The 16,451-nt window shown below is 44.4% G+C and overlaps 5 protein-coding genes across 5 annotated transcripts; 4 read left to right on the forward strand and 1 right to left on the reverse strand. All coding sequences in view use genetic code 12, as the record gives it.

Moving 5' to 3' along the window:
* Positions 1–139: 139 nt before the first annotated feature.
* TOR1 (phosphatidylinositol kinase-related protein kinase) lies at positions 140–7,545 on the forward strand (the record flags this gene model as incomplete). The annotated part of the gene is made up of 2 exons (XM_025486454.1): positions 140–3,652; positions 3,694–7,545. The coding sequence occupies 2 exons, from the start codon at positions 140–142 to the stop codon at positions 7,543–7,545; spliced, it is 7,365 nt and encodes a 2,454-aa protein (XP_025344004.1).
* A 70-nt stretch (positions 7,546–7,615) lies between these two features.
* On the reverse strand, positions 7,616–8,713 carry RCL1 (rRNA-processing endoribonuclease; the record flags this gene model as incomplete). The annotated part of the gene is made up of 1 exon (XM_025486455.1): positions 7,616–8,713. One exon carries the CDS (start codon positions 8,711–8,713, stop codon positions 7,616–7,618), a length of 1,098 nt encoding a protein of 365 aa, XP_025344005.1.
* A 372-nt stretch (positions 8,714–9,085) lies between these two features.
* On the forward strand, positions 9,086–10,789 carry TAF4 (Taf4p; the record flags this gene model as incomplete). Its single annotated transcript, XM_025486456.1, has 1 exon — positions 9,086–10,789. One exon carries the CDS (start codon positions 9,086–9,088, stop codon positions 10,787–10,789), a length of 1,704 nt encoding a protein of 567 aa, XP_025344006.1.
* Positions 10,790–10,932: 143 nt separating this feature from the next.
* YCS4 (condensin subunit) lies at positions 10,933–14,460 on the forward strand (the record flags this gene model as incomplete). The annotated part of the gene is made up of 1 exon (XM_025486457.1): positions 10,933–14,460. One exon carries the CDS (start codon positions 10,933–10,935, stop codon positions 14,458–14,460), a length of 3,528 nt encoding a protein of 1,175 aa, XP_025344007.1.
* Positions 14,461–14,618: 158 nt separating this feature from the next.
* LPT1 (lysophospholipid acyltransferase) lies at positions 14,619–16,441 on the forward strand (the record flags this gene model as incomplete). Its single annotated transcript, XM_025486458.1, has 2 exons — positions 14,619–14,713; positions 14,743–16,441. 2 exons carry the CDS (start codon positions 14,619–14,621, stop codon positions 16,439–16,441), a joined length of 1,794 nt encoding a protein of 597 aa, XP_025344008.1.
* Between the last annotated feature and the right edge of the window lie 10 nt (positions 16,442–16,451).

The following is a 16,451-nucleotide window of genomic DNA, read 5'->3' on the forward strand; positions in this document are numbered from 1 at the left end:
CCGCTTCTGTTCCCCCATATACACCCGTGCACCATCACTATTTCCATATTCTGATAAGCTCGCCTAACATTTGATGCTGGTTTAGTCTACAAGCACCCTGCTCTAGCCCCAACCAGGAAATACATTACATCCCTAGAACATGTCCACGTCCACACAAGTTCAAGTCGTGGATGGTGTGGCACTCAATCAGATTTTCAATGGGCTCAAGCTGGTAAAAGAGGAAGAACGCATCCGAAGCGCCTTGGAACTACGCAGTTTTCTTGCTTCTATAGCTAGAGACTTGACAGGGGAACAGTTCAACAGATACAACAATGAAATCAACAAGACAATCTTTGACCTACTACAAAGTAAGGATGCAGCACAAACACTTGGAGGTATCGCTGCGCTCAATGCCTTGATAGACTTTGATAGCGGAGTAGGCGAGGAAAATGCCACCAAGACAGCGAGATTCTCCAACTATCTTAGCTCGTTTATTCTTTCTAATGATTTGAAGATTATGAAGGAGGCTACTAAGACTTTGGGTAAGTTGGCTACGCCAGGTGGTACTTTAACGGGAGACTTTGTTGATTTTGAGGCTAAGAGGGCCATTGAATGGCTTCAAAGTGATAACCGTCAGCACGAGAACAGACGCCATGCTGCTATCTTGATTCTTACTGCCTTATCTGAAAATGCACCATTGCTCCTTCAAGGCTACATCAACCAAGTTTTGGAGCATATTTGGGTTCCTCTTCGAGACCATAAGCTTATCATTAGAAATGACGCGGCAATTACTCTTCAGAGATGTATTTCTATAATATACTCGAGAGAAGTTGAGGTACGGAGACGCTGGATCCATCTTTTAATCGACCAGGCGTCTTCTATCCTCGGCCGCGCCGATGCCATGGAGAAGTCAAACTCGCATGATAGCAACGGGCTCGCTACAGGTTACAGCTTGATTACTACGGCTCTGTCTCCTTCTAACGAAACCATTCATGGTGCATTGCTTGTCTACAGAGAATTGCTTAGGTACCATAGTGACCCTTACATCAAGTCTATGTTCGGCACCATCTATGAGAATGTTTCACTCTACAAGGGACATAAGGTGTCTTATATCAGACAAGAGTTAACAAAAATCTATCCTATCTTGTGCCGAGTGAACCCCGAATTGTTCGTGGAAAAATATTTGCATCGTACGTTGTACTACTACCTCACACAGCTTAAAAAGTACAAGAATCTGCATAACGAGGCCAGCAATCTTGACAAGTCTGCCATTTTAGAAAGCATCGGTTTACTTGCTTTGGAAGTTGGTAACCAAATGGCCACATACTTGGACGCTATCTTGGATAACATCAGAGACGGTCTTTCATATCCTGCTAACTCGGGCGTTCAGCTGATTTTAGCGAACGCTGTCAGTAAAGGTGAGACTTCAGGTACTGCTATCTCGTCTATTTCTGCATCAACTTCAGGCTCGGCGAAGTACAGAGCTACACGTAAGGACACGGAACCAGCCATATTTGACTGTATTGGAAAGTTATCCATTGCAGTCGGTCCAGCACTTACAAAGCATTTACAACGTGACATCCTAGACATGATGTTCAGCAATTGCTCATTGTCAGAGCACATGGAGAACGTGCTTCAAACTCTCATTACGAACATTCCTTCGCTTCGACCCACTGTTGATAAAAAGCTTCTCAACCTTCTAAGCTTGGTACTTTCCGGAAAGACATTTCAGCCACCTGGCTCACCATATGGGTCTACAAAAATCAACGAGTCATTGGCTCGCGACTTCAGACTCATCATGATATCTAGAGATACTGGTATGAGTGTCAGCAGCATTCTCAACAACCCTGAGACCTACCGCGCTCATGATAGTGAGCTTGTGGTTCATGCTTTGAAGATTCTTTCGCATTTTGAATTCCAGGACTACCAATTGAATGAGTTCGTAAGGTATTGCATCATCACCTACCTCGATAGTGACAGTTCTAAGATTCGTCAAACAGCGACAGCAACATCGTGCAAAATTTTCAATAAAGATCCAATATGCCATCAAATGAGTGTGAACGCTTTGGATGCCGTGAATGAGATTGTCGAAAAATTGTTATGCGTTTCCATCACCGATCCCGTCGCTGAAATCAGAATCGAGGGCTTGACTTGTCTTGATAGAGCTGGAAATTTTGATCCTCAGCTATCTCAGGCCTATAATGTCAAACAGCTCTTTGTTGCTCTCAACGATGAAGTCTTCAGCGTACGTAAAGTTGCTGTGAAGATTCTTGGTAGACTCTCAGCTATCAACCCTGCTTACATTGTCCCTTCGCTTCGAAAGACGTTGATCCAATTATTGTCCAGGCTAGAATACGCAAATACTAGTCGTAAGAAGGAGGAAACTGCTACGCTCTTGTCCGTCCTTATCGTTCACTCCAAGGAGCTAACAAAGCCATATATCAAACCAATCGTTGAAGCATTGCTTCCGAGGACTAAAGACGTTAGCTCTTCTGTTGCTGCAGCTGCCATAAGCTGTATTGGAGAGGCGTCAGTGGTTGCTGGAGAAGATATAAAGCCATTCCTTTCGGACCTCATGCCGCTCATTTTGGATACTTTCCAGGACCAAAGCTCCTCATACAAAAGGGATGCCGCACTTAAGGCACTTGGTCAACTAGCAAGCTCTTCTGGATATGTTATTCAACCTTTATTGGACTACCCGCAATTATTAGGAACTCTTGTGGGTATCTTGAAGTCCGAAACATCTCCTCGTATTAGAAGAGAGACTGTCCGTCTTTTGGGTATTTTGGGAGCATTGGACCCATATAAGCATAGAGAAGTGGAGCAGACGTCTCAGAAAATTCCAGTCGAACAAAACGCTCCACCGGTCGATATTGCTCTCCTTATGCAAGGCATGTCTCCATCTCATGATGAGTATTATCCTACTGTTGCCATCAATAATCTTATGAAAATCTTGAAAGATCCATCTTTGAGCTCTCATCATAACAAGGTTATCCAGGCTATCATGTACATCTTCCAGACATTGGGCTTAAGATGTGTGTCTTTCCTCCCACAGATCATTCCTGGAGTCATCAAAGTTATGCACACTTGCCAGGCTAGCATGCTTAAGTTTTACTTTCAGCAGTTGGGTGCTCTTATTCTCATCGTTAAGCAGCACATTAGGCCATTCTTGGGTGATATATTTGACGTCATCAAGGAGTTCTTCAACAGCATTACCAATGTGAATGTTCGTGTCATCATAATTCACTTGATTGAGTCGATTTCAAAGGCTTTGGAAGGAGAATTCAAAATGCATTTGCCTGACATCTTACCATTAATGCTTGATTTGATTGAGGAGGACAAGTCTCCTGAACGTGAGCCAACGATCCATGTGCTTAGAAGCTTTGTCGTATTCGGAAGCAACATCGAGGAACATGTTCACATTGTTGTTCCTACTATAGTAAAGATGTTTGAAGTTGGCCCCACAAACTTGCGGAAAGCAGCTATTGAAACCGTTGGAAAGTTGTCAAGGAACATTACCCTCACGGATATGGCCTCCAGAATTGTGCATCCGCTTTTGCGTGTCTTGAGCGAAGGAAACGAAGAGCTCTCACTGGCTTGTATGAATACTCTTTGTTGTTTGATCTTGAGTTTAGGCAACGAGTTCATTGTCTTTTTCCCTGTGATCGAGAAGGTCTTGATCCATCAAAAATCAACTCTGTAATGTTCGAACAGCTTGTTGCAAAGATGTTAAATGGCGATCCTTTACCCACAAACTTCAACATTTATAAGGATCATGACTTGCATATGTCACACTTTGATCTCCCTGACATTGACATGCCATCTAAGAAACTTCCAGTCAATCAGGCTGCCTTAAAGGCTGCTTGGGAGTCGTCACAGAGGAACTATACCAAAGAAGACTGGCAAGAGTGGATTGGAAGATTGAGTAAAGAGTTGCTCAAACAGAGTCCTTCACACGCCATTAGAGCATGTGCTGGTTTAGCATCTGACTATCATCCATTGGCAAAAGATTTGTTTAACTCCAGTTTTGCTTCTTGTTGGAGTGAACTTTACTCTCAGCACCAGGAAGAGCTCATCGAATCATTTTGCATAGCATTGTCGTCGCCAAATAACCCTCCTGAGATTCATCAAATTCTTCTTAATTTAGCAGAGTTCATGGAGCATGACGATAAGTCTTTACCTATCGCTATAACCGCCCTTGGCCAGTATGCGCAGAGATGCCACGCTTATGCTAAGGCTTTGCATTACAAGGAATTAGAGTTTTACGAGGAACCAACCACTCCAACAATTGAAGCGTTGATTTCCATCAATAATCAACTCCAACAATCAGATGCTGCCGTTGGTATTTTGAAGCATGCCCAGATTCATCATGACCTTCAATTGAAGGAGACTTGGCATGAAAAGCTTCAAAGGTGGGATGATGCCTTGCGTGCTTATAATGAAAGAGAGAAACTTGAGCCTGATAACATGGAGATTGTGATGGGTAAGATGAGATGTTTGCATGCTTTGGGAGAATGGGACCAACTTTCTGAGTTGGCACGCTCTAAGTGGAACACGTCTTCCAATGATACCAAACGTAATGTCGCTCCATTGGCAGCTGCCGCGGCTTGGGGTTTGGGCCAATGGGACAGAATGGATGCTTACATCAAGGTTATGAAGTACGAGTCTCCTGACAAGGCTTTCTTCAGTGCCATTTTGAGTCTTCACCGGAACAACTTCGAGGAAGCTTCGAACCATATCTTAAATGCCCGTGACTTGTTAGTCACCGAAATCACCGCCTTGGTCAGTGAGAGTTACAACAGAGCATACGGTGTTGTTGTCAGAGTGCAAATGTTAGCGGAGCTCGAGGAGATCATCAGATATAAGTGTTTGCCTCAGGGCTCTGAGAAGAGAGCTCTTATCCGGAAAACATGGAATACTCGTCTTTTAGGATGTCAAAGAAACGTTGATATTTGGCAGAGAATGCTCAAAGTACGTGCTTTAGTGATAAAGCCTAAACAAGATATGGACATGTGGATTAAGTTTGCAAACCTTTGCAGGAAGTCAGGCCGTTTCAATCTTGCTGAACAGTCTTTGAATAATCTCTTGGAAGGGGGATCCAGTGAAAACCCATCCAGAGCTCCACCGCAGGTGGTGTATGCCCAATTGAAGTATATGTGGGCTAAAGGACAGAGAAGAGAGGCATTGCGTCATTTGGTTGATTTCACGACTCGTATGTCCCAAGATCTTGGATTGAACCCTAATGACTTGATCACCCAACCAATTCCATCTGATGGTCCTGGAATCCCCAAGCACGTGGAAGAATACACTCGCTTACTTGCTAGGTGTTTCTTAAAGCAAGGTGAGTGGCAGATTGTACTCAACAATAACTGGAGGACGGAAACTTCTGAGATCATTCTTGGTGCATATCTTTTGGCAACCCACTTTGACGACAAGTGGTACAAGGCATGGCACAACTGGGCCCTTGCTAACTTCGAAGTCATTTCGCTCTATACCCAGAATAATAGAGGCAGTATAACCACAAATGTCATGGAGCAGAACGATACGATGGACAAACAAGCTCAACAGCTGCAAATGATTTCCATGGAGGTTGTGCAGAGACATGTTATCCCCTCTATCAAGGGTTTCTTCCACTCGATTTCGTTGTCCAACTCCAGCTCTCTTCAAGACACTTTGCGTTTGCTTACTTTGTGGTTTAAGTTCGGTGGTATACCAGAGACGGCTAGAGCCATGGCAGACGGATTTAGCATGGTCAAGATTGACAACTGGTTGGAGGTCATTCCGCAATTGATTTCTCGTATTCACCAGCCTAACCAGATTGTCAGTCGGTCTTTGTTGGGTCTTCTCACAGATCTAGGAAAGGCCCATCCACAGGCATTAGTGTACCCATTGGCAGTTGCTGTGACATCAGACTCTGTTAACAGAAAGAAGGCCGCCTTGTCCATTATTGACAAGTTGAGAATCCATTCGCCTACTTTGGTTGAACAGTCTGAATTGGTCAGTCATGAGTTGATTAGAGTTGCTGTCTTGTGGCTCGAACAGTGGTACGAAGGTTTGGAGGACGCATCCAGATTGTTCTTTGGTGAGCATAACACGGAGAAGATGTTTGAAGTTCTTGAGCCTTTGCATAAGATGCTCCAGAAAGGGCCAGAGACTATGCGGGAAGCTTCGTTCAATAATGCATTTGGTAGAGAGTTGGCGGATGCATACGAGTGGGTGCTCAATTACCGCCGTACCAAGGATATTACCAACTTGAACCAGGCATGGGATGTTTACTACAACGTTTTCCGTCGTATTAGCAGACAATTGCCACAACTACAGAGTTTGGAATTGCTGTTTGTTTCACCTAAGCTTGAAGAAGCCCAGAATCTTGAATTGGCCGTCCCAGGTACTTATGAAGCAGGTAAACCTATCGTCTGCATTGTTAAGTTCGACTCCACATTCACTGTTATCTCCTCGAAGCAGAGGCCAAGAAAACTCGTGTGCAAAGGAAGTGATGGTAAGGATTATCAGTATGTTCTTAAGGGTCATGAAGATATCAGACAAGACAACTTGGTAATGCAATTGTTCGGATTGGTCAACACTCTTTTGGCCAACGATACTGAATGTTTCAAGAGACATTTGGACATTCAGCAATACCCAGCCATCCCATTGTCACCTAAGGTTGGTTTACTTGGATGGGTGCCGAACAGTGATACATTCCATGTTCTTATTAGAGAATACCGTGAATCACGCAAGATCTTGTTGAATATTGAGCACCGTATTATGTTGCAAATGGCTCCTGATTTTGATAGTTTGACATTGTTACAGAAGGTGGAGGTCTTCACTGGCGCTTTGGACAACACGAGAGGGCAAGATTTATACAAGGTCTTGTGGCTTAAGTCTAAGTCTTCTGAAGCTTGGCTTGATAGGCGTACCACATATACCAGATCGTTAGCGGTGATGTCGATGGTCGGATACATCTTGGGATTAGGTGACAGACATCCTTCGAACTTGATGCTTGACAGAATAACCGGTAAGGTCATCCATATCGATTTTGGTGATTGTTTCGAGGCGGCAATCTTGCGTGAGAAGTACCCAGAGAAGGTTCCATTCAGACTTACCAGAATGCTTAATTATGCTATGGAAGTCAGTGGTATCGAAGGTTCTTTCAGAATTACGTGTGAGCATGTCATGAGAGTCTTGCGTGATAACAAAGAATCTCTTATGGCTCTTTTGGAAGCGTTCGCTTATGATCCTTTGATTAACTGGGGATTCGACTTCCCTACCAAGGCGCTTGCAGAGGCCACTGGAATTAAGGTGCAACAGTACAATACAGCTGAGATGATGAAGAAGGGTGAGATTGATGAGCAGGAGGCTACAAAGTTAAACAAACAGAATGCTCTTGAAATCAGGAATGCCAGAGCTGCCCTTGTTCTTAAGAGAATCACCGACAAGTTGACTGGTAACGACATCAAGAGATTGAAGGGATTGGATATTCCTACCCAGGTTGACAAGTTGATCCAGCAAGCTACAAGCGTTGAAAACTTGTGCCAGCACTACATTGGTTGGTGTTCTTTCTGGTAATCGATGTTTGAAAACGATATAGATGCTACGAATTATTAATGCAAAAAAAGTTGAAAGAAAGTCGAGTGTTTTATGCTCTCTTTTTAGAGGCGCTTGTAAACCCATTACCTTTAATGGCAAGAGTCATGAAGTTGTCTTCACCCTCTTCAGCTCCATCCTTCAAGTAGGCTTCAGTGCCAAAGATATTCTTGATATCTCTCAAGAACCAGACGAACAGTTCATCGACCTGCTCCTTGTGAACCTTCAACCTACCAACATCTTCTTTACCGATAACCATGAATGCCAAAGCCAACTTGAGCTGGCTTCTTCCCAAAACTGCACTCTTTGTGAGTTCATCAAGAAGTTCATAGGCAACACGCTCACCCAAATCTTCTGGTAGAGAGCCAGCCACACCAGTTCCTTCGGCAAATATTCTCCAGCCTCTCTTAGATTCAGCAACCAAAGTAACACCAAATCCTGGAGATTTACCCGAGTTTTCACCTCTCCAGACATCTGCTGTGATGTTCACCTCCACGCCTGTTGGTTTCAAGACTTTCCTTGCAGCCTCGATTATTCTGTTGACAACAGAAGGTGACACTCTTGTACAGTAAGCGACACCACGAATGGCAGACATCTTAGGGGTTTCCAAAGCATGGATTGTCAAGGGCTGTAGAATCAAGGAGTTGCATAGCAAATGCACTTCACCACCGCCCAATGGAGGTGAGCCTCGCTTTAAGATATGGAGCTCCACTTCTCTGACACCGAACTTTTCCATGACGGGGATGAGGCCCCATTTTATAGCCTCCAAACCGGCGTCTTGTGTATTATCTGAACTTGTGAGTCCTTTGAATATAATGGAGAACTTCTTCTTGGAGAATGGTGCAAGGTAGAGCATAGGCTCCAAGAAGTACCCTATAGGTTTCTTACCAGTACAGTTATGCGTAAGTTGACCACCGATGATCATTCCTGGCTTAAACAGGACGGCCGTACCGGTGTATGAGATTTCGATATGGGAGCCGTTGGTTACAGCTTCGAGGAGTCTAAGGAACGAAACCTCATGGTCTCTCAAACCAGGATTCATGTCATCCGAACGGATTTTGGTGATTTTTATCTGCTGGCCAGCTAACACGGAGAGCACTAGACGAAGACGGAAGTGTCTAGCTCCTTCAAAAACGACAACACCAGCCATGTCACGTAGTTATGTTGATAAGGTGTAGGTGAGGTTGGTATTTTTCAACAGAGTGCGATGAGCATCGAGTAGTAGTACTATGAGAGATGGAGGGTACATACATTCTGATAAACAAATGAGAAAAATTGAAAAAAAGTTCAAGAAATGAGCTTAAATAGGTACCTTTAAGAGAACTACAACTTCAGAATCTAATTTTTCTTCGTGTAGATGGGTTTTGGTGGACCTGTTATTCTACCTCCAAGAGACCAGTACTGAGCGCTCCCGGAGCTCGAGGGCAAAGTGCGCGGGACTCCTTATGAACCTCGCACTACAGTGTATTCTCAAAGTCAACTACAATAATCATACAACAAGAAGAACACAACAAATCCGGCCATGTCTACACCGAGCGAAAATGGCAGGAGCCCATCAAAACGGCCGCTCGAAGAGGCTTCGGCTGAGGCAGCTGACCAGAAGAGAGTGAAAAAAGAACCCACAGACGCAATTCCTGATAATGATGATCAATTCAACGACCTTTTCGACGATCCTATCTTTGATCAGAACGGGGACGATTCGGCTCCAGTCGATACTAATACGGGTGTGGGCGATATAGAACTTCCGGACTTCCTTCAAGATACAAAACCAAATGAGCCTTTAGAGCCTAGTGTACCTGGTACGACAACGGGCCCCACAGCAGCAAGTCCTGGAACGCAACCATATACGGCGCCTGTCACGGCAGCACACAGCAATCAAGCTTCGAAGCTGCCTACTCCATTAGCGGCACAGAGACCAAGCTCCGCTGGCCCTATGAGAACATCAGATACGCTGGTTCCACAGGTTGGTACACCTCAAAGCCGACTCAATCAAAGCCATAGCCCTATCCAAACACCACAAGTAACAACACAAAGTGATATTCAAGGCGGAAACACACCGGGTCAGCCGGGCTCGCTGGCTGGTCTTTCACAGACGAGTTCAAACTCCTCACTTCCTCCAACCGCCACTCCCATGTATCAATCCCAGTCTCAGTACCCTTACCAGAACTACAACAAGGGATCGCTTGCACAATATCCTAATCAATACCGTCAGTCTCCAAACCTGACGGCGTACAAGCAAGGTACCCGTTTTGATCCTAGAAGAACGTACCCAGCGCCCACTGGAATGGGAAACTCATATTCAACTAGTAGCGTGCCAGGAGCTTACGGTGTAGGTTCCAGCGCTGGAGCGGTACCAGGTTCAACTGCCCCTCAGGGTAAAGAGGACCCTGACCAGTATAAGGATGCTATTCATGCAGCTGGTGTGGACATTCTGCGAGAAGAAGAGTTGCTTACAGCCAATTATAACAGAAACCCTGTTAACTTACAGCAACAACAGTATGCTAACCGTCAAAGGCAACTTTACGGACTGATGAATGCATTCCTTCAGCCTTACCATGTTGGGCTTTTCATGAACAAAACAGCAAGAGAAAATGGCGTGTACCAGAACTTCATGGCCGATCCAGAGATGCTTGAATTCATGTCAGCTGCCTGTAAAGAATGGCTCTCGAATATTGTCACGAAAACTGTCATACTAGCAAGGCACAGACGTCGTGGTATCCCTGCATTGACACAGGCTCGTGGAAGCCAGAAACTGAAGCTTCCGCCAGCCCAGAGGTCCGACGTTTCCAAAGAGTTGCGTAATCTCGCCTTGCGTCATAAAGAGCAAGAAGAAGCCCGTGTGTCTAAGCGTCTAGCATTGGGAGTTGAAAATAAAGATGATGTTGCGCCCGAAACATCCAATAAAGCTGGTGCCGAAGAGACACTCCATAGAGCCGCTAATGCTACTGCTGCTATGATGACAGGCAACTCTGCAAGAAAGAAGTACTCTTGGATGAAATCAGGTGGTGGCGGTGCTGGAGATGATGGTAAGCAAGGTGGTGCAAGCAAAGAAGGTGGTCCTAAGCAGAGTGCCATTATTTCGTCGCGTGGTGATAATGGGTTGAGGTATAGAGAAATCCGCACAGGTAATATGGTGACTACAAAGGATTTGCTTGGTGTTCTAGAAGATGAAAGAGTGGGAACTTCAAAGGCCGTCATTAAGGGTTATGCCAAGTTGAAGGATTAAAGAGTGTTTTGCAGCCATGGCGCGCTAAGGATAAGGCAAGCTTCAAGGTTGATTTGAAAGGCGCGCACGTGACAAAAACACTGGTGCGCTCCCAGATCAACAGAAGAGCGCTCATCAACCCCATAATCAATAACAAAGGCAACATGGAGTTCAGTCTATCAACCTTGTATAGTGGCTTCGATGTCCAAAAAGATTATGAGGTGGACAATTCCAATATTGATGAGAAGCTCTCGCATGCCACCCATGCGTTGGCAAACAGCTGGGAGGCCATCCACCACAACAACGAGCTTCTTGAAGAACTCATGGAGATGGCTCATGGCTTCCAACAACTCGACGCTAAGCACAAAAAGCAAGTCAACTACCTAATATCTTCTTCGCTCGCTAACGCATCGCGTCAGTGTAAAATCATGATAGAAGAAGGAGATTATGTGGACATGTTGGACGTGCTCAAGCTGTGTTTGGAGAAATATGGTTACTTAATGTTTGTACTCCTCAATTTCCTATCAAGAGAAAATTTCCCGACCAGTACGTCTGCTAGACAGAAGCAGACATCTGTACTGTGGAAGAATAATTGTCAGCAAGTAGATGACTCCTTAGCCTCCGTTGTACCATGCCTACAACTAGACCTCTCCAAGATATTCGTCACTACGCCCGAGAAGAACCAGCTCCTAGATTTATTCCTTCGACCAGTTTTCCATCTCATGGAACTCCCAGAGAGAATGAAAGTCAATACCATCCGTATCCTAATGTTCCGTATAATATCACTAGCTGTAACCCGCCATGGCAGTGAAGAGACCGTCCAGAACTCAGTCATTCAATCATTAACATACTATCCACATCTACCTCAGTATATGGCTGAATTGCTACATACATTGGAAAAGGCTTTCGACCATATCAAATTATCAGAGGATATCCTTTTGGAGATCAGTCAACTCGAATTCAATGCTAATGATACGAACGGGCCAAAAGCTGTATCAGAATTTTTGGTGAGGGTGTCGGAACTCAGTCCAAGGTTAATCATGAGACAAATGGCGTCTATCAGTCAGATTCTTGACAATACCAACCAGTCACTCAGATGTTCAGTTATTGAGACCTGTGGAAATATCGTGGTTGATGCATTCAAAACGCTATACAACAGTAATAGCTCATCTGAAGATGAACGTGCTGAAATCAGCATGAAGCTGATTGGCAAATTGTTTTCCTTGCTTAAACAAAGAACACTCGATCAGAACCCGTTCGCCAGAACAAAAGCCTTGCAAGCTATGGTCAAGGTTTTCAATCATTCACCAGTGAAAGACTACGTTGTGTCTGCTCTTGAAACTCCCGAATCGAAAGATCTTGATATAGGTCCAGCAAACGAATGGTATCAAGAGGTAATGGATGTGGCAATCACAGGGTTATATGATAGAAGCACTTTGGTGCGTAGAAATGCTATCAAGCTCTTGTCAAAAATCTTGATTGAACATCCCTTTACTTCTCAAGAAAGTTTCCGAATGCTGTATAGTCGATGGGAAAGGAAGTTGGACGATCTTAAAGCTGCAAGTCAACATGTCGTACCTGAGCGTTACTTTCAAAAGTTCATGAATCAAAACGAGAATTCTGAGACAGAGGATCCCACTTCTAAGTCTTCAGAGGAAGATGCAATGGACGTTGACAATGAAGAGGCCAGAGCTGAGGGCGAAGCAGGCAACGAGGGTGATGAAGGTGATGAAGGCGACAACGCAGCTGCTAATGATGATATATTAGCGAGTGAACAAGCTTTAGCAGAAAACGACGAAGATTTTGATAAGGTCAAGAGCTTGATGAAACTTTGGGAATACCACAACTGTGCATTGGCTTTTATCAAGAAGTTAGAAAGGGGAGTTGCCATCACTTCATCCCTTTTGTTCTCGAAGAACAGAAATGAGGTACTTGAAGCAATGGATTTCTTGGTTTGCGCCGATGCTTATGGTGTTGAGAACGCAAGCGAAGGTATCCGTAAAATGCTTCATCTTGTTTGGATGAAAGGCTCCTCAGATGAAGGTAAATCTATTGCAAGTCAGCTCGTCGAATGTTACAAACTTTTGTTCCTTACCACTCCTTCTGACATTACTGCTCAACAGGCAGCCGAAATGAAAGCTCGAAACTTAATCAAGATCACCATCAATGCAACTGTTGCGGATTTGGCCTCATTGGAGAAACTCATGTGTATGATTTATGAAGGCAAGTTAATTGATTGGGCTATGATAGAGCTGTTGTGGTTCATTTATAGCAAAGCTGGCTCTGATGATACACGTTACTCCCAGGCTCAGATACATGGTGCTATCATTGTTCTTGGTATGGTATCATCAGCTAATCCAGCAATTGTGCAATGTGGTTTAAAATCACTCCTTGAGATTGGTTTGGGCTCTGTTGGTCGCCTGGATTTGGTTCTTTGCAAGCATTCGTGTGCCACCTTACTCAAAATTGTTCAACCTCTGAAAAAAAGACAGACTCAGAACATGTTTTCTGAAGACAGTGAAGCTGCTGAGAGATTGAAAGCTATTTTGTTATGCTACACTCTGCAAAGAGATTGGTTCCCGGTGGCAGAACAGGCAATTGACGCCATCTTCCGGATCATCACCAATCCTATTGTGCTTTGTGATGCAGTTATCAAATCCAAGACCAAGGATGTCTTCATAAGCGAAAAGGATGACGAATCGAGGACTGCTTCTTTGGCCCAGCTCTTATTCATTGTTGGTCATGTTGCAATCAAAACCATTGAACATTTGGAGAAACTAGAAGCCCAATTCAAGAAAATGAAACACGATTTGGAAGCAGAAAAGAGTAACCAAAGAAAAGAAAATGCTGCTGAGAGCGAGCTTGAGATGATTGGAGGTACTTCCGAAGATGACTTTGCAGACGTTGTGGTGTATATCAGAGAAACTGAGATTCTTTTCGGAGAAAAGTCATTGTTAGCGAAGTTTGGATCCTTGGTGACAGAAATTTGTCTGAACAGGAAGGCCTACGACAATGGTATCCTCCAACGGTCTGCGGTTCTCTGTCTTTCCAAGCTCATGTGTGTTTCGTCAAAGTTCTGTGAGGCGAACTTACCACTTTTCATCACCATAATGGAGAAATCTGAGGATCCTGTTATTCGTTCTAACTGTGTGTTAGGCCTTGGTGATATGGCTGTCTGTTTCAACAACTTGGTGGACGAGAATACCGATTTCCTCTACCGTCGTCTTACTGATGATCACCTTATGGTCCAACGTACATGTCTTATGACCGTTACTTTCTTGATCTTGGCGGGCCAAGTGAAGGTCAAGGGTCAGCTTTCGTCAATGGCCAAGTGTCTTGAAAACCCCGACCAGGGCATCAGCGACATGTGTCGGTTGTTCTTCACAGAATTGGCTACCAAGGATAATGCCATCTACAATGCATTCATTGATATCTTCAGTGGCCTTTCGAACGACGACAGTTTATCCAAGGAAGCTATGAAACGTATCATCAAATTCTTGGTGTTATACATTGACAAAGAGAAGCACCAGAAGCAGCTCTCCGAGAAGCTTTTGGTACGTTTGATGAAGAGCGAAACGGAGAAGCAATGGAACGACGTTGCCTTTGTGTTAACCACAATTCCTTACAAAAACGATAGCATCACGCAAGCCCTCGAAGCTGGTTACAAAATGGCTTCCGCAAGAGAAGCTTAACACGATCTCAAAAACAAGCATGTACATTGTGTATTAATTTATTACGATTAACCCCTCGCGCTTCTTGCTCTGTATGCGCTCTCACATCACTCCTGGTAGTCATCAAGAGAAATCAACACCGCAATACTACCGGTAATTATTCCTGATTCATAATACCAATGGTGTTTGGCAAGGTGCACGAGGGCATAACTGCTCTCCTGGAGCTTTCTGGACTTGACGAGGCCAACATCAAGATCCTCACTACTACTGCTTTGTCCTTCCCTTCAGTATCATCTTCAAGAGGCTTCCTGACAACAACTATTCAGCTAAGAACTGGTACATTATTGCCGTCTCTTCGTTCTATGTCTTTGTTATTTGTGAATTGGGCTCGGGATTGAGGTCCTTGTTGATCTCCTCAATGGGTACTTATGTCATTACCAGGTACTTGAAGTCAGACTCGATGCCATGGATCAACTTTCTATTCTTGATGGGCCACTTGCTTTCCACGCACGTTATTTTGCAATTCTTCAACGACTATGATGCTACGGTGATTGACATTACTGGTGCTCAAATGGTCATGGTGATGAAGCTTTCTGCGTTTGGATGGAACGTGCACGATGCCAAAGTGCCCAAGGAGCAATTGACTGAGTATACGAGAGCCAGGGTTATTAAGGAACACCCTAATCTCTTGCCTTACCTTGGATACGTCTTCTTTTATCCTTCCTTGTTGACTGGACCTGCGTTTGACTACATTGACTATGACAAGTTCATCCATTCTACCTTGTTTGACGATGTCCCTGAAGATAAGCGTCCAGGCAAACGTAAGAGAAGAATTCCCAGATCAGGTAAGCAAGCTCTCTCCAAAGTGCTCGAAGGTATTTTTTGGGCAGTGCTCTTTATTGTGATGCCAAAAATTGTTTCATTGGACTATGCACTCGATCTGGGCTTTGTCACTGATAAGTCGTTTTTCTTCAGAATTTTCTACTTGTGGGTTTTGGGACTCACTTACCGTCTCAAGTACTATACTATTTGGCTGATTGCTGAAGGTGCTTGTATCTTGTGTGGAATTGGCTACAATGGGTATGATGCAGAGACCGATCTGTTCAGATGGGACAGGGTTCAAAACATCGACCCTCTTGCCTTTGAGACTGGCCAGAACGTCCACACATGTCTTGAAGCCTGGAATATGAACACCAACAAATGGTTGAAGCATTACATTTACGTGAGGTTGGCTAGACCTGGAAAGAAGCCTGGTTTCAAGAGTACGCTTTGCACCTTCGCTACTAGTGCTGCCTGGCACGGTACTAGACCTGGCTATTACCTCACTTTCGTCATGGGTGCATTCTTGCAGACTATGGGTAAGCTTTACCGCAGAAACATCCGCCCAATGTTCTTGGAGGCCGATGGTAAAACACCCAAGAGTTCTAAGAAGTTCTACGATGTCTTGTCGTATATTGTAACCCAATTGGCGTTTGGATTTATTGTGCAGCCGTTTGTCATTTTGGACTTCAAGACGTCGCTTTATTGCTGGAACACTGTCTACTTCTACGTCATAGCTGGTGTGGCTGGAACGTTATTCCTTTTCAAGGGTCCATTCAGTAAAAATGTCATTGGATTCTGCCAGTCACATCTGGCCAGTTATAAACCTGCTGACAAGAAGAAGGCGGAAGAGGCGAAACCAGCTGTGCTCTCGCCAGATGAAACTTCGAAGATCCACCAAACCGTTGGCAAAGTGCTCAAGAGAGAGGGATCGTACACTATGCCAACGCTTGGTCTTCCATCGATAGACGACCTAGAAGACCTCTCTAAAGAAGAGCTCGAAGAAGATATGCATGAGCTCCAGCTAGCGTGGGAATCTTTCAAAGATCGCAAGGGCCTCGAGCATGATATCAAGGACTTGAAAGATGCCTACAACAACTTCACCACCGAGATCGAAGGAATCTTCGAGGAGCAAAAGCAAACCTTAGAGAAAAAAAAGAAGAAGGCAGAAAAGGACGAATAAGCAAGGCCTG

The sequence above is a fragment of the Candidozyma haemuli genome, assembly GCF_002926055.2.
Source record: "Candidozyma haemuli strain B11899 chromosome Unknown D_2014730914, whole genome shotgun sequence".
Lineage (NCBI taxonomy): Eukaryota > Fungi > Ascomycota > Pichiomycetes > Serinales > Metschnikowiaceae > Candidozyma > Candidozyma haemuli.